At 41.3% G+C, this 12419-nt stretch overlaps 2 protein-coding genes and 1 long non-coding RNA gene across 3 annotated transcripts in view; 1 reads left to right on the top strand and 2 right to left on the bottom strand.

Moving 5' to 3' along the window:
- Positions 1–4578, bottom strand: part of LOC102062047 (cytosolic phospholipase A2 epsilon) — a 31455-nt gene extending 26877 nt beyond the window's left edge. Inside the window, exons 1-2 of the mRNA XM_005480210.3 lie at positions 4135–4578; positions 2837–2926 (exon numbers count right to left, since the gene is read on the bottom strand). Of these exons, the coding sequence (XP_005480267.3) occupies positions 2837–2926; positions 4135–4578 (534 nt within the window). The remainder of the gene's footprint in view (positions 1–2836; positions 2927–4134) is intronic.
- The window catches only part of LOC113459406 (uncharacterized), a 56981-nt gene extending 45325 nt beyond the window's left edge, over positions 1–11656 (top strand). Inside the window, exon 4 of the long non-coding RNA XR_003380586.2 lies at positions 5530–11656. This is a non-coding gene — a long non-coding RNA (uncharacterized LOC113459406). The remainder of the gene's footprint in view (positions 1–5529) is intronic.
- The window catches only part of LOC102072868 (cytosolic phospholipase A2 epsilon), a 26896-nt gene continuing 26029 nt past the window's right edge, over positions 11553–12419 (bottom strand). The window contains exon 19 of the mRNA XM_026794113.2: positions 11553–12376. Coding sequence (XP_026649914.1) covers positions 12168–12376 — 209 coding nt within the window. The 3' untranslated portion in view covers positions 11553–12167. The remainder of the gene's footprint in view (positions 12377–12419) is intronic.

The raw sequence follows: 12419 nt of genomic DNA, 5'->3' as shown, positions 1-12419 counted from the left end.
GATTAGACAAGCCATATTTCAAAGTTTTGAGCTGATGGGAAGTGGCCCCATTTGATTCAGTGAGGTTCATTTTTGAAGTGGGAAGAGTGCTGGAACGTGTAATTTCAGCAGTCTGTATTTTAGGCAACCCCATGCCAACGCTTCGGGGGGCAGAGGAGGCACCTGGGCTCAGCCCAGCTTCTGCAGCTGAGCAGAGCTGCTGCTGGAGCCATGCTGCTGCAAGCACTGTGGGGCTGGGGGGGCTCAGGAGCAGACTCCTGCCTTTCCAGTGGATGCTGAGCCTGGGGCTGGAGCTGCTCCTGACAGCAGGCTCTGGCCCCTGCGGGAGTCCAGTCCATCCCATGCCAGGGAGCCTGGCCCCAGCCCTCCTGCCTGCCTCAGCTCCTGTTCACATTACCGAGCCCAACCAGAAGCAGATGTCACGTCTCGCTCTGCAGTGTGGCAGCTCCTCACCCTTCCCATGATCTGGGAGAGCTGCTTCCACCTTCCAAAACCCAACAGGAACCAGAGCTCCTGTTTTGCACAAGGGTCAGAGCTTAACCTGTGTTAAGCTCTTGTGTTAAGCCCTGTGTTAACCTGTGTTAAGCCCTCTTGTGTTTAAGGGCTGCAGCTGTCCCAGCTGCACAACCCTGAAAGAACAAGAAGCCCACGTCTGGCAGGGAAATGAGGTATGACTTGACTTGAGATATGATACATCTTAGCCTTATTAAAACATGTCTCATGGTGAATTTAGAACCATGCATCCAATTGTTCCCCTCCCCTTCCTTCACATGCATTATTATATGAAACCTGCTGCAATCCTTAAATATTTTAGTACAAACACTAATGTCTGAAATACCAGAGCTGGCTCTGCCTGTTACTGTAGCATGGGCCTAAGTACCAGCCAAGGCCCAAATAATACAGATTTCTTAATGCAGATAAAAATCAGCACGTTGGTGTAAAGATATATGCAGTTGCTGGCAAATGCTGCCAAGAGGTTTCTAACAGACAATGCCTCTGAGCAGGCAGAGACCCTCATGTTTAAGTCTTCTGGTAGTTTCAGTGATGAAAAATTAATATTTGAGAAAAAATTAGGAGGACAGAAAAATATATATGCATCCTTTACATGAATGAATGATTGTTGGTGTAGCCAAATAATGATCATACAAGTGCATAGGCTGAAGTGTGGAATTGTGAACACATTTGAAAAAAGTACCTCTGTAACCACATGCAAAAGCAACTCAGTCCATCACCAACGCATTGTCATGAATTTTGTAATTTTATCATGTAAAAAGTAATCCTTCAGTGTGAGACAGTGATCTAGTGGTCTAGAAGAAGGTTATGGATATATCAGACGATTCTTTTGGTCTGCTACTGTCACATCCGTCCCCTTAAATTTCATGACTCTTAAATGTCATTGATCTAAGTCTGTATCCTGAGCACACAATGGAAAAACAAACACATCACTGTGTGGGATTAAGAAATGGAGACAAGAAGTTACTTGTCATGTGTATAATTATCCTAAGTAATTATAACCCAGGAGTTCAAATCTTCTTTCTTTCTCTCATTGTGATTTAAAGTTCCTGACCCCTTGTAAGGAACAGATATTATACCAAAAATTGATCAATAAATTTTTCCACCTGTTTTTACTATCTACAGAATTCCTCATACCAGACATGGTCCAGAATATTAGCATCTTCCCAGGCTGGAGATACGAGACATTGTAACTTAAATATTTGCAAGATGAAATGCCACAAAGACCTTAGACTTATTATATAATATATTCTGTGAAAATACAGTATAATCTTTTAACACCACTATTTTTTTAAGTAATAATCCTAATACTGAGAAAACAAAATACCTAAAATTTGAAGAGTGCATGTGAAAAAACAAAAAATTCAGTGAATATGGATAAGAATTTGTCTAAATTTGTGAGCATTCAAACTGCAGCAGAACTACACAGCTTATCACAAAGCTCACCTGTCTGCCTGTTCACAGTATGATTTCAACTTTCAGACTTTTCAGTTTCATTTTGCCTCAGTAGAACTTGTCGGCATAGAGTATACTGCAAATTTCCACAGATTTATCTGCCTCAGAAGCAAACACTTCATGGGACAAAATTGTTATATGAATCACTCAGACTTCTCCATTGACAGATGGGAAATAATGCCCAGACTCACCACACAATACCAGAATGAAAACTCCCATCAAAACCAGTAATTTCTAACAAAAAATAAATCTTTGACTGACACTCATGCCCCAGAAATAGCCCTAGCATATTCAAGCATTACTCCTTTTACAGAATCCCACTAGAGTTTCTTTCCTGATGGAGCACAGTAGTTGTGAAAGATCAGGGTTCAATAATCCAGGACTCTCTCATAAATTGCAAGGATGGAGATCGTGCTACCAAATCCATTGCAGCAGAACTGCAAGGTCTCGCTGTTACTTTTGGCCCTTTAATTTACAAAAGGTATTGTGGAACAGAAAGGTCACCAGTGGATTTCTTGTACAAGTAAGTGAGACATTAAAATACTAAATATTCAGCCTGTTCCAAAGAAAACATAACAAGGAATTAAATTATGGAAACTGAGCCACCTGGTCCACTTAAAGGTGTCTCTGCTCATCGCAGGAATTTGGAACAAGGTGGCCTTTAAAGGTGCCTTCCAGCCCAAACCATTCTATGTTCTATGAAAATTATAAACATAAAAGGAATAAAATTATTCAAGCAATAAATTTAGGGGCTCCCCCTGTAACACTCAAACTGCTGCCATCATTCTTTATCCTGCTGCCACCTGAGCCGTCTCCCCTTTTGAGAAAAACAAAACCCTTAGCACTCTTTGGTTCTTGTTCTTAATACCTTGAAATCACCTTGGTCTTCCCCAGTACCGTCGTCTTTCCTTTTTTGCCATTCACCATCTCCCAAGGAACCGAGGCCTGAGTTTCCATCCTGAAGAAAGGAAGAAAGAAACAATGAATGATAATGTTTAAACAACAGCAGCAGCATTATCAGGATAGATAATTAATTTCTACTTGCAACAATTTATGATGAAACCTCGATTAGAAGGGCTGTTGGTTACACCCAGCTGCGTTACCGCACTCGGATTAATGAACAAACCACCACATGTTTTGGTGCACACTGGCACAAAATCCATGTCAGGGGTACCCTTTCAATGAGAAAATGAAGGAAGACCATCACAGCTGTAAGGTACCTAGAAGGTGTCTCTATCCAGTAAAAAAGGTTTTGCTTTATGTTTTGAATGTGATCTTTTGGCAATCTGCTCTTACCGATATAAAACCTCAGTTTAAAATACCGCATAACATCATCTGTGATTTTGAACACAGGATGTGATGCACTGCAGTTTGCAGTTGCAAAATTTTAAATCTAATGTTTCAATCTTTTTCAGGAAACAGAAGTTCCAAAATACTTCTACAGTGTAGGGTGCCCCCTTTTGAAGCACTTCATAGAGCACCATTAAAGGATTCTACAGTTTCTACAAAAAAATGTTGAAGATGTTCCGCTTCTAAGTCCAAAGCTCTTCCTGAAGTGATGTGCCTTCATCCAGACAGGGAGCACATAGAACAGTGCATAATGTACTGCATTTAAAACTAAATGCAAATCTTGAAACAATGCAAAGCATGCAAGCAAAATTTTAAAAATTCAGAACCAAAAAGGGAATGTGTAAGTGAAACTGAATTCTCTATTCCTGGTCACTATCCTGTCCTTAACGCATTTTCAACAATAAAAAAAAGGGTTTGACACATTATTATACATGCCAAAATCTTGCTATTTATATAGAAATATGAAATATTTAATAAAAGTAGCATTTAATTGCAGAAGAAAAAAAGCTGACAATTCAATGCCCTGAAGAAAGTTTCTCCCCCTGTTCATTTTTTCCCCTTTCTTATCTTTTTCTGTCCCCTACTACTCTGACTTCTCTCATTTTGTATATGAAGATAAGATCTTTGGCTCCAGTGGATTCAGAAGGAGTTTTTCCACTGACAGCCTTGAAGAGAAAATTTCACCTTAATGCTGTATAGTTCCATCAGACAGCAAATTTGCACACTAGCTTGAATACAAACACACTCACAAAGCAGGACTTTGTTTTCTGTCAAATGCAGAGGAAATTAAGTTAAACTTTAAAGCTGTTTTCTTACCTCTAGTGCATTTGATGGTATCATGGTCTTGCCTTTCATGTAGAAGAGTTCTTCTGGCAACTCCATGGGCTGCAATTCTTGAGACATATTTGCAGAATATACTTCTGGCTCCTCCATGGGCAGGCATCCTTTAGACATGTTGTCAGGATACAGTCCTGGCTCCTCCATGGGCAGAAATCCTTTAGACATGTTTTCAGGATATAGTCCTGGCTCCTCCATGGGCAGGAACCCTTTAGACATGTTTTCAGGATCTACTGCTGGCACCTCCACAGGCAGCAATTCCAGAGATAAATTTTCAGGCTCTACTCCTGGCACCTCTGTGGGCAGCGGCTCTAGAGACACATTTTCAGGATTTACTCCTGGCACCTCTGTGGGCAGTGGTTCTAGAGACATGTTTTCAGTATCTGCTCCTGGTACCTCCACTGGCAGCACTTCCCAAGACATGTTTGCAGGATGTACTCCTGTGGGAGTCAATGACTTGTTATTTTATAAAATTACCTGAGGCCCCACCCATCTCATCCAAGTAAAGGACTCCCCTCCCACTGCGAAGGCAGTGGAGCACCAAGGGTAGAGTGCTCCAGGGAAGGACCTTGCAGCGCCAGCGCCACAGCCAAAAGGAATGTGGTGCCTTCCTCTGGCTGGGAACCTCTCCCAGCCTGCACCTGCCCCACGGGTCCTGCCCTGCTGCCGCCCTTCTCTGTGTGTGGAGGATGCTGCCACTGAGGCCTGCTCCTTCAAACCCCTGCCCTGAGCAAGGACACCTCCTGTGGGGGAACTGGACCCTGAAAAAGGCCTGTGCATCTGAATGAGTGACAGTGACTTTCCTGCATGCTGGCACAGTCCTGTGCACTTTGGTGAATGCCTCCCCACAGGTGGGGGGACCTGAGCCCAGTGCCTGCAGAGGGGCAGAGCCCTGCAGATGGCCATCCCCAGACCACTGCATGGGCATGCAGCTCCCAGCTCCTCCTGGGCTGCTCCTGTTCCCTATTCCCAGGGGAGAGAGGTCGTGGTGTGGGTGCAGGGCTGGGGCTTCATTTTGCAGAGGTGAGCTGAAAGTGGAGGAGGTGATTGACAGGCTGGGAGCAGCAGCACCAGGGTGTGACAGGACAGCAGGGGAGAAGGACAGAGACTTCCAGGGGGTAGCAGAAGTCTTGAAGTCAGTGCCTATGGCTCCAGGCATGACCCAGGACCACTGCTGCACCCAGCAGTTCCTTAAATATAGCAAAAAAGGCACGAGGAAATATCTAATAGCTGTGCAAAGCAAGTAAGAGTTATGATTTTATACATTTTCCAGAGAAAGGCAGTTGAACTTTAAATGTCAACTGTGGGAAACTCATCCCAAGATGAATGCAGTATAGGATCCAGTGGTTAAGTTTTATCACTTTTATTTTACAGAGATTTGTTCAACCAAAGAACATGAACAAAAGAGCAGATGAACATCTCCAGGCTTACCCAATGGAAATTACCATCTTCAACACAGAAAAACAAATGAATAACAAACTAGAAGCTCCAGTAACAGTAGGCTTTGTCATAGCATCTGCATTCCCAGCATGAAAAGTAGCTCTGGCCACACTGGAAGTACAAGAGCATCTTTTGGCCTCAGGTCACAGACACTCGGAGCTGCATCCTGGAGAACTCCTTTTGCAGCTTAATTTAGAGAACAACAGTAATTCGGGGATTTTTTTTTTTTTTGTGTTTGTTGGTTTTTGTTTGTTTATTTGGGGTATTTTGTTGCTCTTGTTTTGGTGGTTTTTTTGTTTGGTTTGGTTTTCTGTTGTTTTGGGTTTTTTTCCTTTAAATCTGGTCTGAAAAGAAGACCTGGTTGACCTTGGAAAACCTGCTATGTGATACTAAAAAGACCAGGATACTTCTCATTAGAGCGCAACTTTCCCAAGGCTGGTTAGTTCAGAGAACCATTAGCATAACTGAGGATAAGTGATAGAAATCCCTCTAAAGTTGGTGAATCTTAAGAAAGCTGAGATTCTCTGTCCTCAAGAAAGCCTGTGGACAAGAAATTTAGATCCTATATACAGACTTCCATGTCTGCAGAGTGAATTCCCCATTACAGGCACACCTGGCTATCTATAATAATCTGGACAGCCTTCAGCAAAATCAAGGTACTCTGCTCCCATCTGAGTCACTCCACAGGGAGCAACATAAATAAAGAAAACTGCAAGGTTCTCATTAACAACTGAACTAGTGCCATCTCATTTAAAATCTGAATGTTCAAAGCTGGATGGTTTTCAACTTGGAGAATGAAAAACAGATGCTTCAAGTGGAAATATTTCATGTGTTTACATTGCATATTTCAGTAATTTAAGGATAGATGAAGGAAAATAACCCACCTGTTTCAAAGCTCTAAATGTAGTTCCCCTGGCAGCAAATTGCATGCTACTCCTTTAGCATAGTGATATTAGTCTTATCTGTTTATCACACAATGTGCCAAAAGCAGCACAACCTTGTACTTCCTCCACTGCTTAGGTTTCTTACTCACCCTGCAACGCAGTTTGCAGAAGCATCACTCACCTGGCAAAGGAACCTGTATTATCTCTGACTGCAGAGACAAGCTGTGGAGAAATGGATCTACATGACAAAATTTTCAACAAGTTCAAATGTAGCTTTGCAGTTCCTTTTAATCACAGACTTGGACTGGACGCAAACCACAGACAGCCAGTGCCCTCCTAAATGCCTTGCAACAATATATGCTTGCCTAGCCTCGAACAGGCCAGGCAAAATGAGCCTGAGATTATTCTAACAAGGCAGAAGCAGGACTGGCTGTGACCACCTCACTACGCTCAGACATAAAAATACTTCTATGCAAAAAACCAGCCCTGGAGAGCAGAGTCAGATGGGAGTTCTGGCTCAGCTGCATGCTCTTCCTGCAGGAGAGCAGTGGTGTCTTAGGTCATCACTCTTGCAGTTAGTGAAGGAAGAAGATTTGGAGCAAAAGAGAAAACTCATGGGAGACAGGGGCTGTTTGTTATCTTACCCCTGCAAAAGGTAAAAATGAATCTTCTGGGAAATAAATTTTAAACTAAAAAGTTTAAAAGTACTAGAATGTATTCTTGTTAAGCTCATAACAGAGAAAAGTATATATCCATTGCACAGATGCATCAGCATTTGTATGCATCTAGCATATATAACTAGAACAAACCACTGATACTGAGAGGTATTCCTTTCCCAGTAGGGAGGCTACCATCATTAGTGATTTTGTACATCTCTGCACTCACAGTTAAACACCTGTGTACTTTTCTTTCGTATTACAGTTACTGATGCATTGGATAAAGCCCAAAACTTACCATACCAGTTTTTGAGCTGCCTAATTGACGTGTAAATTTATACTCTCTTTTATCTCTCTCAGATTTTATGCATGTTACAAATGCACAGTCCTCAGTGGTTACCTGTAAAGTGAGAAAGTCCTCTGTGCCTGGAGTTCTCTCACTTTGGGATGTTTTTCTTTACTTGGAGAAAGTTTCCCAGGACTTCAACTCTATGAGAGCAGTCCCCAAAGGTTTTGAATCACTGCTCATTCTCCACATTTCTGCAGACTACATGCAAGTTTATCATATCCCTATGAGCTGAAAACCAGCACAAGTGCAATATGACCAGCACAGTTCTTCCTCCCTGTGCCCAAACCCAGCAGTGGGTTACAGGCCATCAACTCCTGCACCAGCAGAAATTATGCACTAGAGATTATGAGTGACTAGAAAAGGTGTTTGTTAAACATCTGTGAAGGATTTTCTGAATTATTTTCTGTTTGTGAGACCAAAGCATTTAATATTAAACAAATTCTAGACTATCATATAATCTGTTAAATGTCAAAAGGAATTTATAGTCTATATTAACAAAGTAAATATTAAGAGAAATGCAGCTCAAGGAGGAGTTTGGAGCATGAGTTGCTTTTAAGACTGGCTGTCATCCAGCTGAATAGCAGAAATTGCAAAATTGAAGAAACAACTTGCTCAAGATTTAAAAGTACATATTAATGTATGTAGAAACTTGCAGCTCCTTATCTGATAGTCACAAAGGATGCTCAATTTCCTCAGCAGAAGAAAAGAAATAGGAAGAGTGAAAATTAATAAACAGATTATTAGCTAGAAGAGAGAAGGCTGCAATAAGCAGTAGTTGGCAGGAAAATTAGACTGCTAGGGGCCAAGGAACCATCTTTTCCCAGTGTTTAAGGGCAGAAAAAAAAAGAGAGCTGGGAGTTAGGAAGTACTCACAGTGTGCATATCAAGTAAGCCCAGATGGTCAGAACCATGGTCAGAACCTCAGTAGTAAGATTTAGTGCCATGAAATTTTCTAGATTAGAGATTTTTAGTTGCTCTTTTTTTAAAGGACCAGCTTTGAAAAAAAATATCAGAGATATCTTTATCTCTGTTTTTGTCTACCACCTTCTAGTTCCTGATTTCCTCTTTCTTTTTCTTGCCATATTTTCTTTGACTTTTTGGATTACAAAGTATGTTTTCTTTCTTTTTTCATCTCAATACCTCATAGCTAAAATGTAATTTTTCACTTTTTCTCAGTTGTTATAATTTGTTTTTCTTCTATCCTTTCTCCCTCCTCACGTCTTATACTATCTTAATCTTACTTAATCATTCTTAATCTATCCCTTTTGTCTCATATCTCCTCTGTACTGTAATTGTTTCTCCTGAAGCTTCAGGTTTGAATGATGGAGGTTTGGTCATATTTGAAACAAGCATGAATACTACAAGAATTAGGGTAGCTGATATCAGGCTGTGACATCTGGATGAAATGTCCAGCTGCATGGAGAAAAGGAGATAAATGATAGTGGGTTGGAGGGGCTGCAAAGAAGACTTCAGGACCCAAGGAGGAAAAACCATGAGACGTGACAAGATGTCACATGGCAGAGTTTTGATATCATGAACTGGAGGTGTGGGAGAAGTGCTGGAGAAGTTCTTTATGAAGACTGTAGGAGTGCTGGGCTCCAGCGGGAACCCTACAAGGGAGAGATTTTCAGGAGTAATTCAAAGGTGCAAAGCTCCAGTGGCATGAATAACACAGGACTCTCAGCCATTCTAACTGTTGACCAGTATACCATGACCAGGACATGAGGAAATAAGGTCCTGATGGCCTCCTCTGCAGTGTTATCACTCTAGTAAGACAGTGGGATATCGCACATGGACAGCAGAGCTGTACATGTTAGCAGGTTTTAGCACAGGGTTCCTAAGACAGGACTCCTGTTCTACCACCCACATTCTCCTATGTCCGCTGTGGCAAACACATTTCCCATCACTCACATGGTGCAACCTGTAGTCTCACGAATTACTAGTTCATTTCACTCAGAATGTTTGCAATAACCTCTTATTTGATCACTCCTTGCACTATAGAACAGCACAAAATGCTGCTGCCAACCATCCCATAAGCTCCTATTTCTCCAGTGGCACTCACCCAGTAGGACTGCCCAAGTTCTCACCTGCCTGCTGAGGAGTTAAAGAATCCCACTGCTGCTTTCCATAGGTTCCTGTGGTCTGAGTCACCCCACTGAGCTGCCCAGTTCTTCATGCACCTTTGTGATAATCAGAAGGGCTGTGGCACAGCTGCAATTGCATGCTAATCCCTTCACTGACTATAGATAATGAATAGGTAAGAATGAAAAGACAGACACAGAAAAAATTCAAAACATATTAATTACAACTAAGGAGGTCATCATGTTAGTGTTTGTACCTCCTATTACCACATGAACCAAGAGCTCTATCTATTAAAACATTTAGGAAAAATCAAGTGAACTGCTTGCTGGTATTAACACCATGATACAGCATGGGCCTAGATTTTTGCAGTGCTTCTCTCCCCTCTAGTTAGTTTTCTTCCTCAAATGGACAATTCCATGAAGTCACTCCTCTTGCCTTAAAAAGGGACACTCCGAACCTGTAAAACCAAAAAGTGTTTTTAAATGCCCACATCTGCAGCTGTTACCTACATTCCTGAAATGCTTCAGTACAGCTCAGAGTCAGAGCATAGGAAGCATAGCCCATTAAGTGCTGAACCAGAACAAAACAATGCCAGCAGACAAAGCCACACAAAACTTCCCTGCTGGCCTGCAAGGACAAATGACAAGGATCTTCTGCAGGTGTTCTCCTGGAAGGTGGAACAAACACCCTGGCAGGTTCAGCAGAGAACACCTCAGTGGCACACTGAGAGTAAATGGAGTTTACTCTCAGTAAACTCTGTTAAACCAGCAAACCAGAGAACATCAAGGGAAGCAAAGGGGTATAGTTAAAGGCAGGAACAGGAAGAGAGAAGCAGGCTTCTTGAAATTTGGTGTCACCAAAGACTTGGATGGCAGGGGTAGGAACTCCATTTGCCGCTCTTGAAGGTGCCTGAAACCTCAGCTGTAAGATAAGCAGGTGGGAGAAGTAGCAAACACATGTGTCACTCCAAATGGGGTTGTCATAATGATAACCAGGGAAGCCTGGGAGGGAAGTAGAGCTGGGACAGAGGAAAGGCAATGCCAAGAGGGACCAGGTGACTCAGCAACAGAGATCACAAAGAGGGGAGCCCTTGATGAGCACCAACAAGTAAACAGCCATTTCAGCACACCAGAGGTTTGAACCCAGGCTGGAAATTGGATGAAGGTGTGAGGGCCTGGGAAAGCAGCTGGGGTAAGGACACAGCACCCCTAAGGGGGCTGAGGTCATCAGAGGTGAGCATAGGAGACCAAAGACAGCAAAAGATAAGAAGAAGACAAGGCATAAAGGAATGCTTGAAGGAAGAGATTTTTTTAGCCTTTTAGAAGTTCATATTTCATTCTGAATTAAAAATTATTTTCTATTTTTGCTATGATACATTATTCATAGCTCTGTGTTTGCCAATACATGTTACTTCAGCACAGACAAGCTGCTGCATTTTATTTAAATTTGAAGTAATTAAGGGCGACCGATACTGACTGAAGCATTATATCTTTTTATTTTAGATTAGTATCTTTGTTGCAATGAAACAGGTTTACATTGTACTTGTCTTATTAAAATTCTTCCTAAAGCAATTATTTTGGTCTTCATCTGAAAAATAAGCAGTTTCAACAAATTACCTTGCGCAATTTATAGTAGTTACATATATCCTAACTTGTTTTTAGACAGGCAGGGACTGACAAAGTCATGTGATTACCCATGAATTACCCATGGATATCAGTGTAAAGTACTTAGCTTGCCTTCTGACCACAAAACCTGTCTCTGTTTTTGATGTTTTAATTCTCACAGCATCTCATAATAACAAGAAATACAGTGAAAACCGAAATTAACAGGATGTGGATACTGAGCTGGATCATCTACATACCATGAAAGGTCAGTAGAAAGTTGATCTGTGGATTCGATAGTTATACCTGCACTGGAAGAGCTGATCCTGACTCACATTATGGCTTGAAACAGAAGTTTCCAAGAGATTTTCAAAAACTAAGTACTGCTGGTGTAATAAAACTTTTAAATTCAAAAGTATAGAAAATGTGTATTTTTCATATGAAGTCCCAGATTATCTATTATGTTAGATAGCATACATATTGGTGTGTTATTTCTAGCAAAAATTCCTCGCTGACATTGTAGGAATATACAGTTTTCATGTTCTTTGAAACTGTCCACATTTATCATGTATTTTTCTGTTGCACTAGATTTGGAATAAATTAAATATCCATAGCTCATTTGTCTTCACTTCATATACAATTTCTATTAGTATAACAAATTTTGAAAGAATTTGTGCTGCTGTCCCAGATTCATGCATTTAGAAAACTTTTCAATAAATCCAATGTTTTCTGACCTTCAATTTACTGCATATACAGGTATATGCATGAAAAAAGTTCGCCAGCAGTGAAATCCAACATAAATAAAGCACAAGTCTAATCATTATTTTGTTTGATTGGTTGATTTAAGATCACCATATGGTAGAGAGGAAGCACAGACTGAGACAAGTCTTTACTTTCCAAAGTCTACTATGCTCATTTGAAGACAACTCCTGATTCTTCTCCAGAGAAGAATAAAAAAACCAAAATCATGCAGATATCTTTCTGAAACTCAGGCGAGCGTTTATTTTTTGTGCTGTCGTTTCTGCTGTATGGCTGAATTCAAAGCCTGAAGGATCAGATGTTGGTTGTTCTGAATGTTGTAGCTGGTCAGTTCTATCAGCTTGTCAAACGCCTCCCCTGTGTAGGTAAAGCTGTTTAAGCAGTAGGGGGAAAACATGGTGGAAACATCCACGTTGCCCTGAGCCATCTCAGCAGGGCTGCGCTCCACACCTGACAAATAAAGAAACATCATCAGTGGGGTAGAGATATGGTT

Source organism: Zonotrichia albicollis, chromosome 6 (assembly GCF_047830755.1).
Source record: "Zonotrichia albicollis isolate bZonAlb1 chromosome 6, bZonAlb1.hap1, whole genome shotgun sequence".
In the NCBI taxonomy this organism is placed as follows: domain Eukaryota; kingdom Metazoa; phylum Chordata; class Aves; order Passeriformes; family Passerellidae; genus Zonotrichia; species Zonotrichia albicollis.
Note: the sequence above shows the minus strand (reverse complement) of the source record. Positions and strands in the feature narration are given on the sequence as shown.